General features: G+C 33.5%; 1 protein-coding gene across 7 annotated transcripts in view; it reads right to left on the bottom strand.

Moving 5' to 3' along the window:
• The window catches only part of CADM2 (cell adhesion molecule 2), a gene marked incomplete at both ends in the record, with an annotated part of 1,088,291 nt that overhangs the window by 313,053 nt on the left and 754,153 nt on the right, over positions 1–21,085 (bottom strand). For 5 of the 7 annotated variants that reach the window (XM_080696702.1, XM_080696704.1, XM_080696706.1 and 2 more), the window contains one exon: positions 9,173–9,199. The exons of the other annotated variants lie outside the window; for them this stretch is intronic. In XM_080696702.1, coding sequence (XP_080552828.1) covers positions 9,173–9,199 — 27 coding nt within the window. The remainder of the gene's footprint in view (positions 1–9,172; positions 9,200–21,085) is intronic. 7 annotated transcript variants of the gene reach the window in all.

The raw sequence follows: 21,085 nt of genomic DNA, 5'->3' as shown, positions 1-21,085 counted from the left end.
AATACTTTATCTTATAAAAGACTATTATATATATTCTCACATTAATGGAACTTTTAATAATATAGAATGGCTATTACTTTTAGATGCAGTAAATTGAAATATTGATTCCACTTTGAAACATATATAACTCAATTCAGATAGATGAGCACTCTGAATTGTTGTTGTTGTTGTTGTTGTTGTTTGGTGGTACTGGGGTTACTGGAAGCCCTTCTACTTCCAGGATACACTTCAAGACCTATTTTATGTTTTATTTGGAAACAGGGTCTCTTAAGCCAGCGAGGCTGGCTTAGAACCTGCTCGATCCTCCTGTCTCCGCATCCCAAGCACTGGGATTACAAGCGTGCACCACCATGCCTGGCTTATTTTTTAATACCTAAGCAATGTCAGAATAATTACGTTAATTTTTATTTGAGCATTCAACAATGTTCAATAATGCTAAGATGATTGTTAAGATGTAAGGACATTTAAAGTAGTACCTAAAAGCCAATCTTCTAAAAGTGACATAAAATTATATCTTTACTATTGTTGCCAAATTTTGAATAAAAATGCCTAAAAATTATTAGTAGAGATTAAAAGTATTTTATTAGATCAAAAGTATTTAATAATTTGTAAGGTTTAAAAATATTGATCACTAAAGTATATTAAATCTCTTAAATTATAGCAGAGTAAAAAATCATTGCATACAAAGATTTAACTTATTCAAGTTTCATAATAATACACAAATAAAAAAATAGATTGTAGAGCACAGAAAATTGAAGAAAGACAAATCAGAAATAACTCCAGGCAAGCTCAGAAGAATGAATGAGTTGAAAAAGGATCTATGCAAAAGCTACTATGGGATACAATCAGCACAATCTAACTTATTAGAGATGAGGGCTATTAGTGAAAAGAAGTTAAAGCTATTTCACATCTTTTCAATCTATGAAATTAGAGAGATGCTGGTATCATTATAAAAATAGAAAACCCATAGAATTCATATTTGCAAAGAATAATAAGAATACCAGCTTTTAATAATGAAGTAGAAGTGTCCGGCATAGTGATGTGAATATCAGATAAAAGCTGAGTACATTAGATTAAACTCAGAAAAGTGATAATCAAAATCAACCAGGACAGATATAAAAAAAGAAGACAATTATGTGAATTGGTTCCCCTTTGATTGCATTCAAGAAAAATCTATCTAGATAGCTTAATTAAAAGAAAGCCATGTCATAGATCCTAAAAGGCAGATATAGTCTAGACAAACATTAAAACAAGCAGCTTGACCACCATGGGAGTACTCTCTTGATCTCTCACTTTTTGTACATTCTTGTCTCATTTCTCTGTCCTTCCTTATATTTAATTTATCTTATTATAGTTCTAAGTTTTAGAGAATCAATATGATGAGGTCACTGGTTCTCTTGACAGTGAAAAATGGGAGGGGTTGCCTAAGGATACTGAGTATCAATCATCTAGAAAAAAGCTGCTTCCTTTATTTTGTAGGAGATGAAGTTTATTTCTTGAAAGAGTTGTGAAGGCTGGGCTCACAATGCAACATGTGATTTCTTCAAGAATCAAATGCAACCTGAATGAAACCTCTGTCTCAGAAATAAGTAGAGAGTAATATTCAAAAGGAGTTTAAAAAATCTAGTATATACAGAAAAGCAGAGATTTAAAGAAGTGAAAATCAAAAGAAACAATATATATTCAGAAGAAAAAAGAAATTAGTAAGATGAGGTAAACCTTCATTGGACATGGCCACTGAGGATGGGGGATAAAAATCTTTGGAATAACAGTTTCTGCAAAAATAATGAAAAATAATATTTGTACCTGGTTTGATAAAAATGAATTATAATATAATCCTCAGATATTGTTATGATATGTTATCATTATTTAAAAATTATCTGATAATTAGAGTAGTCTTCAATCCTATTACTAGTAATTTTTTACCCTAATGAACTCTGTTTTAATGTAAACACTTACAAACTTGTGATGTAAGAGTGTGTTTAAGGTTTATTTTTGGAACATTGATTTCACATTCACTCATTTATGATATAAAAATGAAATTATTTCTTCTTAAAAAGAGAATATTTCTTCTACCTTTTTCCAAAATCTTCCCCCATTTACCTATCTCTATATAGATAAATGAATGAGATAAAATCCTGTCCTAAATTTCTCTGGGTTCCCAGGGAAGTAACTAGTCTGGGCCAAGCGAAATGAACTATTTTTAAGCAACCATCTGCTCTTATATTACTTGGGTTTTATTTTCATCTAATACAAATTTTTATTTCTGTTTAAAGACTATTTATCTTGACATTCAAATTGGACAATAACAGTTTTAAGTATTTCTATTTTTTACATAATATATATCTTTTCCAAAAATGGTTAGAAATAACATTCCAAATTCTACTTGAGGCATAGTTAATTTTAGAAAGTGCCATTTTTTTGCTTTTATAACACACTGTAATATGCAAAAACAGTCACAGGGAAAACCATGTCTGAAAGCCAATACAGATTTGTATTTGAGTGGAGAGAGAAGATACAAACAAAATAGGTAGACATGGAAAATCAGGAGATGATGCACAGGACATTTTAAATACAGAAATATACTTGCATTACAAAATTCTAGTTAGCTGTAGTCCTGACAGGACTTGACACACCTGTAGAATAATTGAAGACTATCATCATCTAATGGAAAATTTTTATTCCTAAAGATAAACTTTTGTAACCTTTGGTTTATAGTTTGAATTACAATTATTTTTGAGAATTATAAAGTGAACACAGAGAGTATTATTACTAGAGATTTTATACTAGAGATTTTATATATGTAAATAAAATGTATGTAAATAAAATGACTCTTGGTCATATTATTTATTCCCAGTCATACTATTTCATCTTTGAATTTATTTTTCCTCTACTTTCTCTTGAAAGCACAGGGCTTTATTCAAAATAATTTTCTCTTAACACTGCCCTCAAAGTGAATGCCCACAAAAAAGAACAGAGTTGCCAAGTATACAACCTAATGACACATCTCAAGGACCTAGAAAAACTGCAACTGTCTAATCCCAAAGCCAGCAGAAAGTGGGAAATAATTAAAATCAAAGCAGAAATAAATAAAAAAGAATTAAAATCAATTCTAAGAATCAAGAAAACAAAAAGCTGGTTCTTTGAAAATATTAATAAGATTGAAAAAACCCTGGCCAATTTAAATAAAATAGAGAATCAATTCAAATCATGAAAATCAGAAATGAAAAAGGAGACATTACCACAGACAGTGAGGAAATTAAAAGGATTATCAGAAACTATTTTGAAAATTTATACTCCAATAGACTAAAAAACATGAAAGAAATTGATTTCTAACCACATATAACCTACCTAAATTGAACCAAGTGGATATAACAAGCCTAAAGCAACCAATAGAAAGCAAAGAAATAGAAAGAGCTATAAAAATTCTGCCATCAAAGAAAAAGCCAGGCCCTGACAGGTTTCCAACTGAATTCTACAAAACTTTCAGTGAACTAATCTCAATACTTCACAACTTGTTCAGGGAAACTGAAAGAGATGGAACTCTCCCAAATTCCTTCTATGAGCCCAGTATTGCGTTAATCCCAAACCAAATAAAGATACTTCAAGAAAGGAGAATAACAGACCAATATCCTTGATGAACATATATGCAAAATTTCTAAACAAAATACTAGCTATACGCATTCAAAACTATATCAAGTCCCCGGGCGGGGGTCACGCGGGGCACGCCATACACCCCCTAAGGCCTGGAGGCCAGGGCCACAAAGCCCTAGGCCCCAGGCGGGGTTTGCACAGGGCACGCTGGACCCCCTGACACCCGGAAGGACCGGAGGCCCTGGACCCCGGGTGGGGGTCGCACGGGGCATGCAGGACCCCCAGAAAGACCGGAGGCCTGGGCCGTAAGGCCCTGGGCCCTGGGCAGGGGTCACGCTAGGCACTCCGGCCCCCCAGAAGAACCGGGGCCCGGGCTGCAAGGAGTCATGTGGGACATGCCGGCCCCTCAGAAGGTCCGGAGGCCCAGGCCAGAAGGCCTGATGCTCCAGGAGGGGGTCGGGCAGCCCAGTCTACCCCTGGGAAGGCATGGTGCCGGGCAGGAGGCCGAAGCCAAGTTCTGGGAGGCCTGGTATCAAACAGGAGGCCCAGCCACAGGTACAGAGGTACCCAGCACTGCTGTGCTGTGCCAGGCTGTGGTACACTTAGAACAGCAGCTTCTGCTCTGCACAGTGAGGCTGCTGGACTCCACTCTTGGAAGGGAGGAAAGAAAAAAATTCATTGCTACCGAGTGCCTGATCCCACAACCTCCAAACCACACATTCTGTCTTCTCTTATTAAAAAAATAAAGGAAAAGAAAAAAGACAAATATTGGAGAGGGGTTAAGATTGCCGTGGCAGCAGCCAGGATACTGGAGATGCAGACAAAACATATCCAATGGAACTGGAACTTTTGGAAAAATTCCCTGTGAAGGAGAACTGCTTCTTTACAGCCTTAAGAATCCTGGACATCACCTGTAAGTAGAGAAATCAGTGGAGACCTAGGAGGAAGGCAGTGTTGGCAGCATTTGCTGTGATGGCGGTGGAGGCTGGTATTTGGGAGAGGCAGAAATCTGATCCTACCAACCTTATCTTCTGGAGAAATTACCCCAAAGGTCGAATGCTACCATCGCGCATGCTTAGGAACATTGGACAACATGCAGTGTGGGAAAAGAGCTTGGGAAAGATTTGAAATGGTGGAGGCAGTGGCAATGGCAGCATCCAGTACTCAGGGGATGCAGAGATCTGATGCAATACACCTGGAACTTTTGAAGAAATAACCCCAGAGGCAGAATGCTACCACCACCCACCCTCGAGAATGTGGGACAACCTGCTGGGTGAAGAGGGTGCTTGGATCAGAGCCTGCTGTGGGGTGAGGCCAGTGATGGGGACAGCAAAGTTGGTATTGGAGCCTCCCATGAGGCAAGGCCAGTGCTGGAACCAGTGAGGTCGGGATCAGAGAAATATCACAGAAAATAAAAAACCAGATGCTTCCCCTAATTAGCAAAAATTAGGAGGAAAGGGGTAAACGGAGGAGGTCGAGTTGTAGAAAGTGTCCTATACAGAAGCAATTAAGGTGACCAATCAGAGGGGATAGGATGGGGGAGGATGGAACTTCTTTAAAACTCAGGAGGTACATAAACAAATGTATCAGAGATAATCACCAATAAAGCATGGGATCAAGGGAGGGGGAGGGAGTGGGTGAGGAAAAAAAAAAAAAGCATGGGGTGGGGATTGGATGAGGGCTGATTGGATGATGTGTGCTTTCATATCCTCTCAAGTCTTGTATTCCAATGTGATGTATGATTACAATGCACCAATAATATATATGTAAAGAGACTTGTACACCAAAACCAAGTTGGTTTCATCCCAGAAAAGCAAGGCTGGTTCAACATACACAAATCAATACTCATTATTCACCACATAAATAGAAATGAGAACAAAAATCACATGATACAAAGCACAGGAAATTAAAGAATTAACAAGTGAGATGGCATCAAATGAAAGTTTCTTCTCATCAAATGAAACTACCAAGAACCTAAAGAGGAAGCCTACAGAATGTGAAATCTTTATCAGCCACCACTTGGATAGAGGGCTATTATCCAGAATATATAAACAGCTCCAAAAACTCTACAATAGCAAGACAAATGACCCAATCGAGAAATGGACAACTGAACTGAACAGACACTTCACAAAAACAGAGATACAAATGGCCAATAGATACATGAAAAAATGTTCAATATCATTAGCCATCAGGGAGATGCAAATCAAAAAAACTACGCTGAGATTCCATCTAACCTCAGTCAGAGTGGCAAGCATAAAGAAATCAAATGACAACAAATGCTGGTGAGGATGTGGGAAAAGAGGAACTCTTTTACACTGTTGGTGAGAGTGCAAATTAATTCAGCCTCTATGGAGATCAGCGTGGAGATTTTTTAAAAAACTGGGAATAGATCCAGCATATGATCCAGCTCTACCATGTTTGGGCATTTTTCCAAACATGTTGAAATCAGAGAACTACAGTAACATTTGCATACCTATGTTCTTAGCTCCACAATTTATAATAGCCAAAATATGGAACCAACCCAGGTCTTCATCAACAGATGAATGGATTACAAAATTATGGAAAATACATACACAATGGAATTCTATTCAGTTATAAAGAAGAACAAAATCCTGGTATTCGCGAGAAAATGGAAAGACCTGGAGAAATCATCAAAATGCCCATTTTGCCAAAAATGATCTACACATTCAATGCAATTTCTATCAAAATACCAATGACATTCTTTATAGACCTAGAAAAATCATTCATGAATTTTATATGGAGAAAGAAAAGGACCCAGAATTAACAAAGCAATTCTCAGCAATAAGAATCATATAGGAGATTACAATCCCTGACTTCAAATTATACTAGTAAGCAATAGTAGTAAAAACAGCATGGTATTGGCACAATAACAGGCATAGAGAGCAGTGGAAAAGAATAGAAGATACAGAAACAAACCCACAAACTTATAGTTAATTGATTTTTTACAAAGGGGCCAAACTCACACACTGGAGAAAAAAATAGCCTTTTAACAAATGGTGCTGGGAGAATTGGCTATCCATTTGTAGAAAGATGGAGCTAAATCCTTACCTCTCAGGGTGCACAGGAATCAACTTGAGATGGATCAAAAGACTTGAAAATTAGACTAGAGACTATGAAGCTATCAAAGGAAGGCATAGGCTTAACACTCCAACATATAGGCACAGGCATTTATTTTCTCAATAAGATATCCAAAACACAGGAGATTAAAACAAGAATTAACAATGTGATTGCATCAAACAGAGGAAATGTTTCTGCTCATCAAAGGAAACCATTAAAAACCTAAAGTGATAAAGAGAAAGCCTATAAGATGGGAGAAGATCTTTACCAGCCACTACTCTGATAGAGGACTAATATCCAGAATATACAAAAAGCTCAAAATACTACACTAGCAAAACAAATAACCCAATCAAGAAATGGACAACCGAATTGAATAGACACTTCACAAAAGAAGAGATACAAATGGCCAATAGATACATGAAAAGATGTTCAACATCAATAGCCATCAGGGAGATGAAAATCAAAACTATGCTGAGATTCCATCTAACCCCAATCAGAGTAGCAAGCATAGAAAACTCAAATAATAACAAATGTTGGTGAGGATGTGGGGAGAGAGGAATTCTTTTATACTGTTGGTGGGAGTGCAAACTAGTTCAGTTGCTATGAAGATCAGTGTGGAAATTCCTTAGAAAACTGGGAACGGATCCACCATATGAAACAGCTATACCACTCCTGGGTATCTTTTCAAAGCGATTGAAATCAGAGAAATATAGTAACATATGCATATTAATGTTCAGAGCAGAACAATTCATGATAGCCAAAATATGGCATCATCCTAGGTCTCCATGAACAGATAATGGATTACAAAATTACAGAAAATACACACAATGGAATTCTACTCAGAAATAACTAAGAACAAAATCATGTTATTTGCAAGAAGATGGAAAGACCTGGAGAACATCATGTTCAGTGAGATCAGCCAGGAACAGAAAGAGAAGGGACATATGTTTTCTCTAATATGCCCAAACTGGGGAGTATTGAGGATACGAGAGGGACTCCAGATAATGGAGGGAAAACCTCAACAAAGCTACAGAAAGGAAGGATAAGAGAGAAAGAATGCTTAGGGTGATGAACTGGAGGAGCTACATTTGAATATGTGTGTAAGTGTGAATGTACCATGGTCAACCTGGACACTCATCGTTGGGAGGGGGGACTGGGAAGCAGAAAGCGGGGAGGGCACCAAGCACCGTGTGAATGTATATCATTTTCAATATTATCCACATAAAAAAATCTTCTCACTATATGGAAATGGACTGTACTCATTTCTGTTTCCACACCTCCACTTACATTTTATCCTTTTTTATAAATTACATTTTTATGTACAGTCTATCTTTCAAAAATAAGTTCATTTTCTACTTCCTCCACAAAGCCTTTTCTAAAGATTCCAGCTCTCTGTGTATCACTATATTCACATACCTCATTAATACATTAGTATACATTATTCTGGATTCCTCATCACTAAAACCACACTTCTTAACCTTTTATTATATAAACACATTATGTTTTCAAATTTAAAAATACATTAATTATCAAGTAGTTTTTCATTTTTTACAAAGGTATTTATTTTTTTTAAACATACAGAAAATCACTGATGCAAAGATTGGGTAGTGGTTTCACCAAATTTTCTGGAAGAAGTAGTGTGAATGAAATAAGGAAAGGTGAGAAGAATTTGCCATCTGTCTTATACCTTTAATTTCATAAACAAGTACATTGCTAGAAAACTATTGGTTGAAAAATTATTACTAGGCCTTGAAAATAGAAAGCTATCAATTCTTCAAGAGTGGGCTTATGTTATAGTATTAAAACTACCTTAAAACTAGAACCTAGTACCTAAAGACAGAAAAAAAATGCTTTTATTTTTGCTATTTAAGAAGCCAAAACAGTATATGGATTACTATGGGAAGTATGAATCTGAAACAAATGAACTAGGAATGTACTACAGCTATCATACACCATAAATTAATTCTTCAAACCCACAAAAACGTAGACACATTAAGCCAAAATCTTTGTCCTTTCAAGGTGATATTTTAGGCTTTGTATAAGTAAATGGTTTTGGATACTACCTACCAAAAATTAAATGCAACTAGAAAACAGAAGAAAAGTAATAAATAAAAGCCCAAAGTCTATAATACTCACTTCTGAGATAATTGATTATATTTTTCACATCATTACTAAAGGCATGCACAATTTTGAGACTTTTGTGAGCTCTGTCTTATGCTATATTTTTTCAGTTAACAATTTATCAAGAAAGCTTATATCAACAGGCACAAATATTAGTGCATAAAAGCACATTCCAAAATAAAATGGAGAGAAATAAATAACAAATGAACTTACAAACAAGCATGCAAACACATGATATGTTTTTAGGAATTTGCAGATGATATTTATACACTAAATAGTATTACGATGAAGAGAATAGATTCCCTCATTAAAAAAAAAATTGAAATCCTAAACAGAGAACTAAATCATGTTGAACCATGCAAATTGGACAGGAGCTCACCTTTAACTTTACTCTTTGAAGCAGCCGCTGGTACCAAGGAAAGGTTGCACAAGAAGAAGAAACAAACACATTAGATATTTGAAAAACTTTCTAGCTAGCAAGAAAACAGAGATGTTAATATGATTAGTTAAAATTGAAGAAGAGTACATTAATCATTACATGGTCAACACTTTACATTAATTGGACCCATGAGAAAGAAAATGACAATTATTATATTTCATTAGTATATGGTTAAAGCCCTTGAGCAAAAAAGTAAGATAGTTAGGAGCCAAGAGATACAAATTCCAAACACTACAAGACACCAAATTTCACTTAAAAATACATTTCCTTTTCTAAGTCCTTCTTAACTCTAAACCTTAGTTAACAATCAATTAGAGAATATTCTTATGTACTTTAAAGATATTTAATTAATACTTTTAATGATTAAAATTCAATTCATGGAGAGTGAATTAATCATAAGGCAGATAATTCCCATTTACTGAAGGTTTTTTACTGAGTAACAGGACTGAGTTCCCATATTTTCCTTATATTTTCCACATATTAATGATAGCTTAGGAAAATTTTGCTTTATAATGTGGAAACTGCAACTTAGAAAGGCCCAGTTATCTGCTGAGGGTGATGCAGTTTGAATGATCCTAGACAAACTCAACCCCTAAATCAGTGCTGTAAAATACTAATTTATGCTGTAGGGATTTAAGAATCTGAGTTATTAATCGACTAAAAAGTATTGGTTGTTCAACAAAGCCTGGCCCATATCATGTGAGTCATTACACTCCAGGTCTTTTACTACTGGATTAACTGCATAGCTATGAAACTTGAAAACTTCATTACTTTAATTAGTATGATTCCCTGAAGAAGTAGAAATTTAAGCTTATTTATACCTTGTCATAAACACTATTTGGGGCAGAGGTAAATTTAATGAGGAAATTAATTTAATTAGCCCTATAGGACAGTTGTTCACTCAAAGGATGACTTTGAGTCAAAAGGCATAATTAGATACCTCTAAACACTTTTGAAATGATATATTCTACTTTGATTGGATATTACTTGAAAATGAAGAGTGGAAAGAGGAGGGAGCATATTTTCACTTGTGAAATGTCAAAAATAAAGTGTTCCATCCCTTCACTGAGGAGTATACAGTTTCTAGTTTGGTAGATCAAATGTCTGTGAAATTAAATCTAGATTTTAGATCTAATACTCATAAACTACATATGGAAAATTTTATCAATTTATTTCATTCTTCTAAATTTATAATTCTAAATTTTTTTCTGAAGGTTAGTGTAATGTTAGGCTTTATAGAAAGTGAAACTATAGAAATTTTTCTTTCATCCATAATAAAAAACACTCTTTCAATTTTATTTCATTTTACTTTACTTAACATAATAAATGTTTTCCAGGCAAAAAAATTCTAAAAAAATATTATTTTAGAAAACATGGATTAAGTTGCTTATTTTACAATTTTAACATGCAGGTAGATGGTTGTAAAGTAAGAGTGTTTGCAATACTATTATGTAATATTTTTAAAAGTAACAACAATAAATATCAAAATTTTGATTGGCTTTTGTGATATTTTTACTAATCATAATGTAAATATTCATAATAAATAAAGAATCCATTAGAGTCACTCATTTGGAAGGAGCACTTGGGGTTTAACCCAGGGATATTCTACCTGAGATATACTCCAACCATTTAATTTATTTTTGGCTTTGAAATAGGGCATCGCTAAGTTTTTGATAGTCTCACAAAATTGCTGAGCCTAGCTTCAAAATTGTAATCCTCCTCTCTAAGTCTCCCAAGTATTGAGATTATACATTTGTACCACCAAGCCCAGCTCTAACTCTTTAATATTAAATCTAAAATTGTAAAATTTATTTTATCTTTAAATATAAATGATTTTGACACATATGAAAAACCAGAGTTGATATAGAAAAGCAAACAATAAAAATGTCTACTCCTTTTCAAATGTCAGATTCAGGAATGACCAATGTCAGTAGTTTGCATTAAACTATTAACATAAATGGCAAATAAATGTATAAAAATGCTCAACACATTAGCAATCAAAGGTATGGAAATCAAAACTGCTCCAAGATTTCAACTAACTCCAACAAGAATGGCAGTCATTCAAAATACAGACAGCAACAAATTCTGGCCAAGAAGTGGAGAATTGAAAACTCTAATAAATTGTTGGTGGGATTGCAAATTATTGCAACTACTTTGGAAAAAAGTATGGAGGATCCTCAGAAGAATGGGAACAAACCTACCAAATGATCTAGTAATATCACTTCTGTGTATCTACCCAAAAGAATGAAAACCAAACTACCAAACTAATGCATGCATATCAATGTTCATAGCCACACAATTCACAATTACCCGAGTATGGAAACAGCCAAGATGCCCATCAACAGATGAATGGATTAGAAAAGTATGGGATGTGTACCCAGTGAAATTTTACTCAACTATAAAGAAGTACAAAACTATGTCATTTACAGCAAATGGATGGAACTGGAGAACATTATACTAAGTGAGATTAGCCAGTCACAAAAAATTCGAAGTCAGATGCTTTTCCTAAGATGTGGATTGTTGGGTGAAAAAGGGTCATAGGAGGAACAGTAAATGAATAAGGAGAAACTATAGATGAGCAAATAAGGTGACCTAACAGAGGGAGATAGGAGAGGAGAAGATGGAAATCCTCTAATGTACATGAGATATATTCACAAACATATCAAAGTCAGTCACTAAGCCAAACATGAGAAGGAGGAAGGGGGGTGTAATGAGAAGGGAATTGAAGAAGAGCTAAATGAGTGGTGTGTACATCTATGTCTCTACCATCTTGTACCCCATTAAGATGTATGACTACAGTGCACTAATAAAAAATTAAAAAATAATACTAATATTATGTTAACTTAAAATGTTAAAAAAGTATTTCTGATATGCACTAATAACCCAAAAGTCCATTTGGTGTATTTAGAGATAAAACTAAGATCTTTCTAAATGAATTATTTTGTGGTCTAATTTCCCACAAATTTTCAGGTTAATGCAGAGATTTTCAACTTACTTGTTATAATAATTATATATTTTCTATAGTTCACATGAAATTTGTTAATAGGTTGGCTGATTATAGTATTTTTTTTCTACTAAAAACAATTGTATATGGTGCATCCCTTATGCACTATAGTGGTATTTTATTTCTCTATGGTTGATTTCCAGTTGTTTTAATATTTCTCTAGAGAAAATATTTGACAGATATAAATACCTTAAATATTGAAGATGAAAGGTTTGGAGACATTTGGAAAGAAAATATATTTAGTACTCTGAATTATAAGACAAAATCAGCAAAAGAGGGGAAAAAACAGAGTCAGAAAATAAAATCCTAGTGCTCCCGATATCTGATATTCTGCAAACTTCTTAGAGTTTTAAACCACAAACTGTTTTAATTAACTTTTCATACTATTGGTTTTTAAGTGAAAAAAAAAACAGTTTTTAATTCCTTGGTAGAATCTTAGTAATTTTTAGAATTATAAATATTGAGAATTTATTTTTATACATATATGGTTTCTTTTGTATTTTTTAAACATTTTTGAAACTTTGTTACTTATTTTAATATCATACAAAATATTTGCCTAAATTCAAAGTAAATATTCAATTTACCAATAAGTTAATTTTTTATATGAAGAGAAGATAAATTTCACTTTAAACTCAAGCTCACCATTAAAAATATTTAAGAATGAATTTTAAAATTTCCCAAGAAAGTATTTTAAATTTTTGAGACAATAATAAGAGATTGTCATCAAATATGTTACAAATACAACCAAACCTTTATAAGAATTCACTTTTTTCAGAATTTAGTGAAGTAAAGATAAAAGCAGATGTTTACAGTCTTTATTGGACAGAGACAAATTATCAAAAGTTCTCAAACATTACATGAAGGCAAAGAATTTTATTCTTAGATTCTTGGGAAAGAACCAAAAGAAAACAGAAAAGAAAACAAAAGCTCTGTTCCTGTTTCTTTGTGTGCTCAGGAAGCTAATGCTAGACCAGGCTGGTTAATATAATTGGAAAGAGGCCAGGCTACCAGGCTTGTTAGCCCAATTATAATTCTCTGCATTTTCAATAAAAGAAGCCAAGATGACAGCAATACTGTCATAAATGTCATGTTCAATACTTGTAAGATTTTCCATTGTCAGCACAGTCCAATTATAAGTCAATTGTAAAGTGCACATTGCACACCACCCAAAAGTGACTGAAAATTACCTTAAAATGCAATTTTAACTGCACATAGTCAAATGAAAAGAAAGGAATTAAAGATATTTTGACCATAAAAAGTTTTCGATATGAAAGTAGAAACTATAATATTCTGTTGTTCAAAGTAAATTTTCATGACATAATTATTATGAAATTAGTAAATGAAATAACTATAACAATGTAAAAATTTATCCATATAGTTTTTGAAGACAAATCATGTGGATAATAGATGAATCACAGCATTTACAGGTGAATGTTAAATAGTTACTGAATACTAGTAATTCCATTAATAAAACCAATTACTAAAAATCCAGTTGTAAACAATTGAAAAGTAAAAATTAAATTATATGATTATGTTAATCATAAAATTTGGTTAATTAATCTCATTTCAAAAGTACTTGTCTGGCTATTTGAAAGAAGTATTGCTACTTTATAATATTATGAGAACTTGAGGACTCTCAAACAGATGCTCTCAAAATGCATTACAGGAACTAGAAATAGGACATGCAGGCATGTCTAGAAAGATTAAATAAATTGTACCTACTTAGTCACATTTAGTCTATTCTTTAAATATTTTATATTAACGCATATATTTTTATCAGTATTTGTAAGTTACAGATAATTTAGGATTTAATGAATGTATTGGCACCTTAGAAGTGTTTTCTGAAAAGTTATTTATGATTGATTCACTTAGTAAACAGCTAACAAAAATTTTACTAATGTTTATTAAGAGGGAGACAATGCTAAGATCCATAAGCACTGTGGTTCTTCACATTTCAAGATTATGTAGGCTATATCGAAACATTTTGATAATTTAGGCAGGTGATTTTCATTCTTCCTTCCATTGTTTATTTGTTGTTGTAGTTGTTATAGTATGGGAGATTAAAGCCAGGGACCTCTACCTCTTATCCGCACGCCCAGCTCTTTTATTTATTTTTTGTTGAATCAGGATCTAGATAAAGCTGAGGCTGGCCTGGAACCTGTGATCCTCCTGTCTAAGCCTCCCATTTCCTGGGATGACAGACCTGTGTCATGGTGCTACACCCACTGTTTCTTCAAAAAAGAAAACAAATGATTTAGAGCTTAAACTTACTACAACTTTCTACAGGGGAATTTTCTGACCTCTATGACTTCATATTCATTATATTAGATATTTGCCTTGTTGGAAAATTGTCTTCAGTGAAACAAAATAAAACAAAAAACATTGTCATTGACAGACACTGTGCGATCTGAAGTTTTTAAATATGAAAACATTACATAAAGAGTACACAGTACTAATTATACACACACATTAAAAATAGCACTGTAACTACTTCCCAAAGGAAATAGAAAGAAAGTGAGGAAAACCAAAATAATACCAACATGTGGTTGAGAAAGGATGAAAAATGTAGCAATTTTATAACTAAAACATTATGCTCAGTGGACATACATATTTTAAACTCACTAAGTTAATGTAATCATGTGCAATAGAGCAATAGAACTGATTTGTTCTAATAAATAATTCAGACTATTTGAGAGAAGTATTAATATAGTTAATTTATCAGTAACACATATAGTGTATCAAAACACAGAAAATTGCCTCACAGAGCTATATAATGACCTACATTTTCATTTTCCCCTTTTGGTTTTGTTCTGCTTTTACTTCCAATCATCCCAAACAATGACCTGAGACTTATTTAAAATAGCATCTTAACTATCAACTAATGTCATCTACTCACTATATATATATATATATATATATATTTTTTTTTTTTTTTTTTTTTTTTTGCGGGTCTTCAAAGGCTCACTGGAATTCAAACCTTAGAAAAGTGTGACTTTAATTTCTTTTCCCTAGTTTTTCTTTCTTAATAATCAGACAAAATTTATGTTAGGAAAAATGTGTGAAAATGATTTTCAAAATATTTTCTTACAATAAGCATTAGCTATAGAAGTGATTCTTTGAGGGGCCAAATATTTAATGAGTGGAATGTGGAATTATTTTATGCAGAAATATCTGAACTAATAAATATAAAGAAATTAGGATAGAATTAGAAAATCACTATTCTGTAACCACTGATTGATATTCATAGTCAGGCAATGATCACCTTTTCCTAGAAAAGGAGTCAGCCAATATATTATATGCCATTTCGTGGAAGGACATAACCTCTCCTAAGAAGTATTTCTGCCCTAATTATCAAACCTGGATAGGATCATGCATCTATAATGAACTTCCAATATTCAATAAATGAATGGGGCAAAATTACATCAAATTGAGGCAAAGGTCAAATACTGAGTTGTGAAATCATATATAATTTTGGCAACTGGTTTCTTTACTAAATGTTTTTCAGAAGAAAAAATATCAATTAGAAGAAGAACCTAAAACACCTATCTACTACAAACAGGGGATACAGTTCAGTGGGAGACACATCAGTCAATTCTCATGTATAGATTTCCTGGGATCCTAATTTGAGGGCTGGATATTATATTATATTAAGACTTATTAATCTTTTTGTGTGTGTGGTACTGGGGTGCCTGGAAACCCTTCTACCTCCGGGCTACACTCCCAGACCTATTTTATATACTTTTTAAATTTGGAAACAGGGTCTCTTAAGCCAGCGAGGCTGGCTTCAAACCAGCACGATCCTCCTGTCTCTACCTCCCAAGCACAGGGATTATAAGCGTGTGCCACCACGCCTGTCCAAGATTTATTCATCTTTAAGTGGAATAACAATAAGTATTTATGTAAAATGTTCTATTATTTGAGACTGACTTCAAAGTGATCTTAGGACTTATGACATTAATATATTCTAAATTTGGTGTATGAGATCTCTGGTAATAAAATATATTTTAAAATTAAAATAAAATATTTTAAAATCAAATGAAAATCTAGATGTACTACCGTTTTATTTATTACTATTTCTCATATTACTTTTCCTTTTATATGGCTTAATGAACAGTAATACAAAACAGAATGAATTAATTACCTTTTAAGATTTTTATATTTTGAAATCAATTTATCTTATGTATTAACTACTTACAGTATATGCAGGTCAAATAGGCACCACTGAGATAATTTAGATATATAAAATTCTGTCTTAAAAATATGGGTGGAGGCCGGGCGTGATGGCACAGGCTTGTAATTCCCAGACTTGGGAGGCAGAGACAGGAGGATCATGCAGGTTCTAAGCCAGCCACACTGGCTTAAAAGACCCTGTTTCCAAATAAAAATATATAATAGGTCTGGGAGATATATATATATATATATATAATTTTTAAGCAATGCAATGACTCTGTCACAATTCTATTTCAAGACACATAAAAACATAGATTAATATACCATAGAATGCCCCACTTTAGAGACATGCAATATTTTTTAAAACAGGGAGAAAATGAGTTCCTCGTAAGAGGAACTCTAGACAAGGAAGGAGAAACCATAGATAAGCAAATAAGGTGATATAACTGAGGGGAATGGGAGACAGGAAGAGAGAAATTCCCTAATGTGCATGATGTACATTTATAAACATATCAAAGTCAATCACTAAACCAAACATGAGTTAGGAGGAGGAGGGAATGGGGTGGGAATTGAGGAAGGCCAAATGAGTGATGTGTGAATGTATGCCTCTATCATCTTGGACTCCATTAAAATGTATGACTACAATGCATCAATAGAATTAATATATATATATATATATATATATATGAATACATCAACAAACATGACCTATATTTTTGTGCTAAATATAGTGCTAATCATTATGAATAGTTAGTACTAGGGAAATTATTAACATGCTTTGAATTATAGATACTTTTTTATCTGAGTCAAAATTATGAGTGGAACTTTATTTATACTGTTAGTTCAATGTATGGAGGGAAGGAGCATATCTAAACATAGTCTGTCCTAATTGTTAAAATGTCAATAGGTATCATTAGCTGGATTATATGCAAATATGACAGAAAATGATCTTACAAGTTCCTTTTATTCTCCAAACTCTTCTCCACACAAACTTTGTGAAAAAATTTTTTGGAAATTAATCACTACCTTTACATAAAGAAGCACTTGAGAAAAAATTATTTTAAACAGCATTCGTTTTTTAAAATATGATAAAATAGTGGCAGAATCTGCAGAGATACAGGAAAACTCTCATAATTACAAACCTGATAAGTAGAAAGTAGTAAACAAGTCATTTTAAACTTTGCATGTGAAAGCAAATTAGCTTACAAATATCTCCCAATGTCATGAACCACCCCTCATCTCCAGAATAGTAAAAATGTTTCAGAAGAAAGTCTAAATGAAAACAGTTGTGAATACAAAGCTATCATAATTCACTGTGGAAAACTAGGATCATTATATTTACATTAGATCCAGTTAGTTTGAAATTATAGAAAAATGCAATTTGTAATGAACTTTGTCATTGAAGAGAGAGACAACATTTTTTTTGATAACGACAAGTAAATGATGCAAAAATTATTCTGTATTTTCATTTTAGTTTTACCTCAGAATGCTACTGTAAGCAGGTAGCACTTTCTGCTACTAGTAAATTAGATTCTATTTTTGGCTTATAACACCATTATGTTCACTTTTCATGTAAAATATTATATACAGTACATATAGATATAAATTCTACAAAGTATATATAGTTTATAGTTATAATATTTTAAATATATACTTGTAAGTTATTTATAATGATACACAACTTTTCTTTATTTCTTTTGTTGGGTACTGGGGTTTAAACCAAGTGAATTCTAATTCTTTTCATTTCTTATTTTGAAACATAGTCTTGTTAATTTGCTAAGGGTCTCATTAAATTGATGCTGGCCTAGAACCTGTGATCTTTCACCCTCAACCTTCCAAGCACTGGGATTATAGCTACGTGCCACCACACCCAGCTACAACAGTTCTGTTCATACTTTAATAAAATATTCAGTCATAAAGAAGATAGAGGGTTATAGTTATAGTTATTATTTTATGCATTCTACTTTGAGGCTCAGTGTCTATAACAGCCAAATTCACAATAAATAATAATAACTCAAATTATGTAGATCATCAACTTAAAGGAAAGATATATTCAAACATCCAATGTGATCTAGAATGTATATTTGAAAAGATAATAAGCCTACAAAATTCAACAAGTTTACTAAATCAAATTGGAAATCAAATTAAAATGAGTGTGTTTCCTTTACTGAGGGTTGAACCCAGGAGAATTCTATGTCTGTCCTGTATGCCCAGTCTTACTTCTTTTTAAACAGGATCTTACTAAGTTATGCAAAGCCTCACTAAGGTAATGATGTTGGCCTCAAAACTGTCACTCCTGTCTCAGCCTTCCAAGTACTGCGATTATAGGCCCAGTTATATCTTTATTTTTATAGTGTTATGTCAGTAAATTGTTAGTCACAAATTAAAAAGCAATTTAATGATTATTTTAAATTTTTTCATATCTATGACAGTATAATGATTCACAAAGTATTTCTGACATCAAACTGTTAATTCTGAACTACTGCATATGTAGAAATTGAGTCTAAGGGACAGTAAGAAATTTTTCAGTATTACTTATCTACTCAGGATAGTGACGGATGTTTGAAATCTTTCATGTCTCAAAACAGGAACCTTTCCTCTTATAGTTAGATATAAAATGGCCTCTTGAAGAGCTCAAAAATATATTTGAAATTGATATAGTTAAGACATGAGATTTGTAAACCCAACAGTAGATAAATCTGATGGCTTAGAAGAATAGGATGTGGCTAGTGATGGTTCCTCCTTCCTTAATCTCTCTCTCTCTCTCTCTCTCTCTCTCTCTCTCTCTCTCTCTCTCCCTCCCTCCCTCCCTCCCTCTCCCTCTCCCTCTCCCTCTCCCTTTCTCTCTCTTCCTGTGGCCTCCATGATTGAGGTGCACAGCCCATTTGCCCTCCCTCTTTCTGCTTGCTGCCACCATTCCCTGAGATCCATGATCCCAGGCTTCATATACACGGTACCCCAATATCTCCAAGGAAAACTATGAACTAATAAATCTTCCTTCCTCTTAGTTTTGAGGTCAAATTTTTTAGATTATTTCTGTGAGAGTGCTGACTGGAAGAAAATTTGAAATTTGGTATCAGGGAAGTGAGGTTCTTGCTATATCTCAGTCTGACCATGTGGATTGTCACTCTTTGGAACAGGTTTGTGAGAAGAAATCGGAACTGCCAGAATATTGCTATGAAGATGGACAGTAGAGATTGTGCTTAGGAGATTTGGAGGGCAAAGTTGATCCATAAGAAAGTAGAGTAGACAACACATGTGTTACATTTTGGCAAAAAAAAATTATAGGCATTTTGCCTATGTCCCAAAATTTTTGTGAGGCCAAATTTAAAGGTGATGGGCTGAATAAACTGGAGGAGGTAATATCAAAACAGCAAAATATCCCAACTGTATTATGGATTTTAATGTCTATGTTCAATGAATTTACAACAAATTTCCAGAACAGAATGTATAGAGAATTTAGAACTGTAGTTTGATTGAAAGGCATGTGTAAAGCTAGGCCCCAGAGAAATGGGGTTGCAAAAGAAATTAAGATGGCTGTAGGGAAGTTCAATGTTTTGATTAGAAAGAATGAGAGGAAGGAGATTTTTGGAGGCAGGACCAACACTGCCTCTCATGGAGACTGGCTCTGCTTTGGTCAAGATGCCCAGAGGTAATGATTAAGGCATATGTGACTATCTCTTATGTTGGCAGTTCATCTCAGGAAATTCTGGCTTAGCTAGTAAAAAGGGGTCATGGTGGTTCACGCCCCCCAACTCAGGTTTCAGAGGAAGGCCTAGGAAGCCAGGCAACATGTGGCAAGGTGGGAATCCCTGCAGGCAGGTCCAGATAGAGCCATTTGTGAAGGTGAAGCCAAGGTTGCAAGAAAAGCCCCAGAGACTGAGAAAATGCTGGAAATGTGAAATTACCAGGAGGAAAGACAGCTAGCTTCTCTGTGAAGCCAGGCTGGGAAGAGGCCGTATACTGCCCATTACAATCTGCAAGGCTGCGAGGATGGGTCTGTCAAGGCCCCTTGGTGATTATTTTTCATTGTCATGTACCCCAAATGGTAAAAATAGAGCTATAGTATTAATTTTTTTTTGAAAAAGAACAAAGCAAGAAGATATATATTTTCTGATTTCAAACCATATAAAGCTACAATAATTGAAACAGTGTAGTACTATTCTAAAGGCAGATATATAAACCATTGGAGTTAAATAAAAGCCTAGAGCTAAATTCTTCCCTATATTGTCATTATTTTTGACAAGGTTTCCATGAACATTTGGTGGTGGAAATATTAATCTTTTAACTAAATATTGTTAAAAAAATAATTACATGGAAAAGAATAAAATTGGACCCTTACCTAATCCCATATACAAATATTAACTCAAAATAGATAATAGACCTAAATATAAATCTTAAGACTATAAACTTTTAGGAGAAAATCTGGGTCATAAAACCTCACAACATTGAAATTGGCAGTGATTTCTTGGTTATGATTTCAATGGCACAGGCAACAGAGGAGTATACAAACTCCCTAAAAAATAAAAAAAAATATTATATATCCAAAGACAATGTAAACAGAGTTAACAGTTACTAATAGAATTGGATAAAGTATTTCCAAATGCTATATCTGAAGGTATATTAATATTCCAACTAGAAATCCTAGAAATTAACAACAATAAAGGCAAACAATACCC

This window comes from Muscardinus avellanarius, assembly GCF_963383645.1.
Source record: "Muscardinus avellanarius genome assembly, chromosome: 5".
Lineage (NCBI taxonomy): Eukaryota > Metazoa > Chordata > Mammalia > Rodentia > Gliridae > Muscardinus > Muscardinus avellanarius.
Note: the sequence above shows the minus strand (reverse complement) of the source record. Positions and strands in the feature narration are given on the sequence as shown.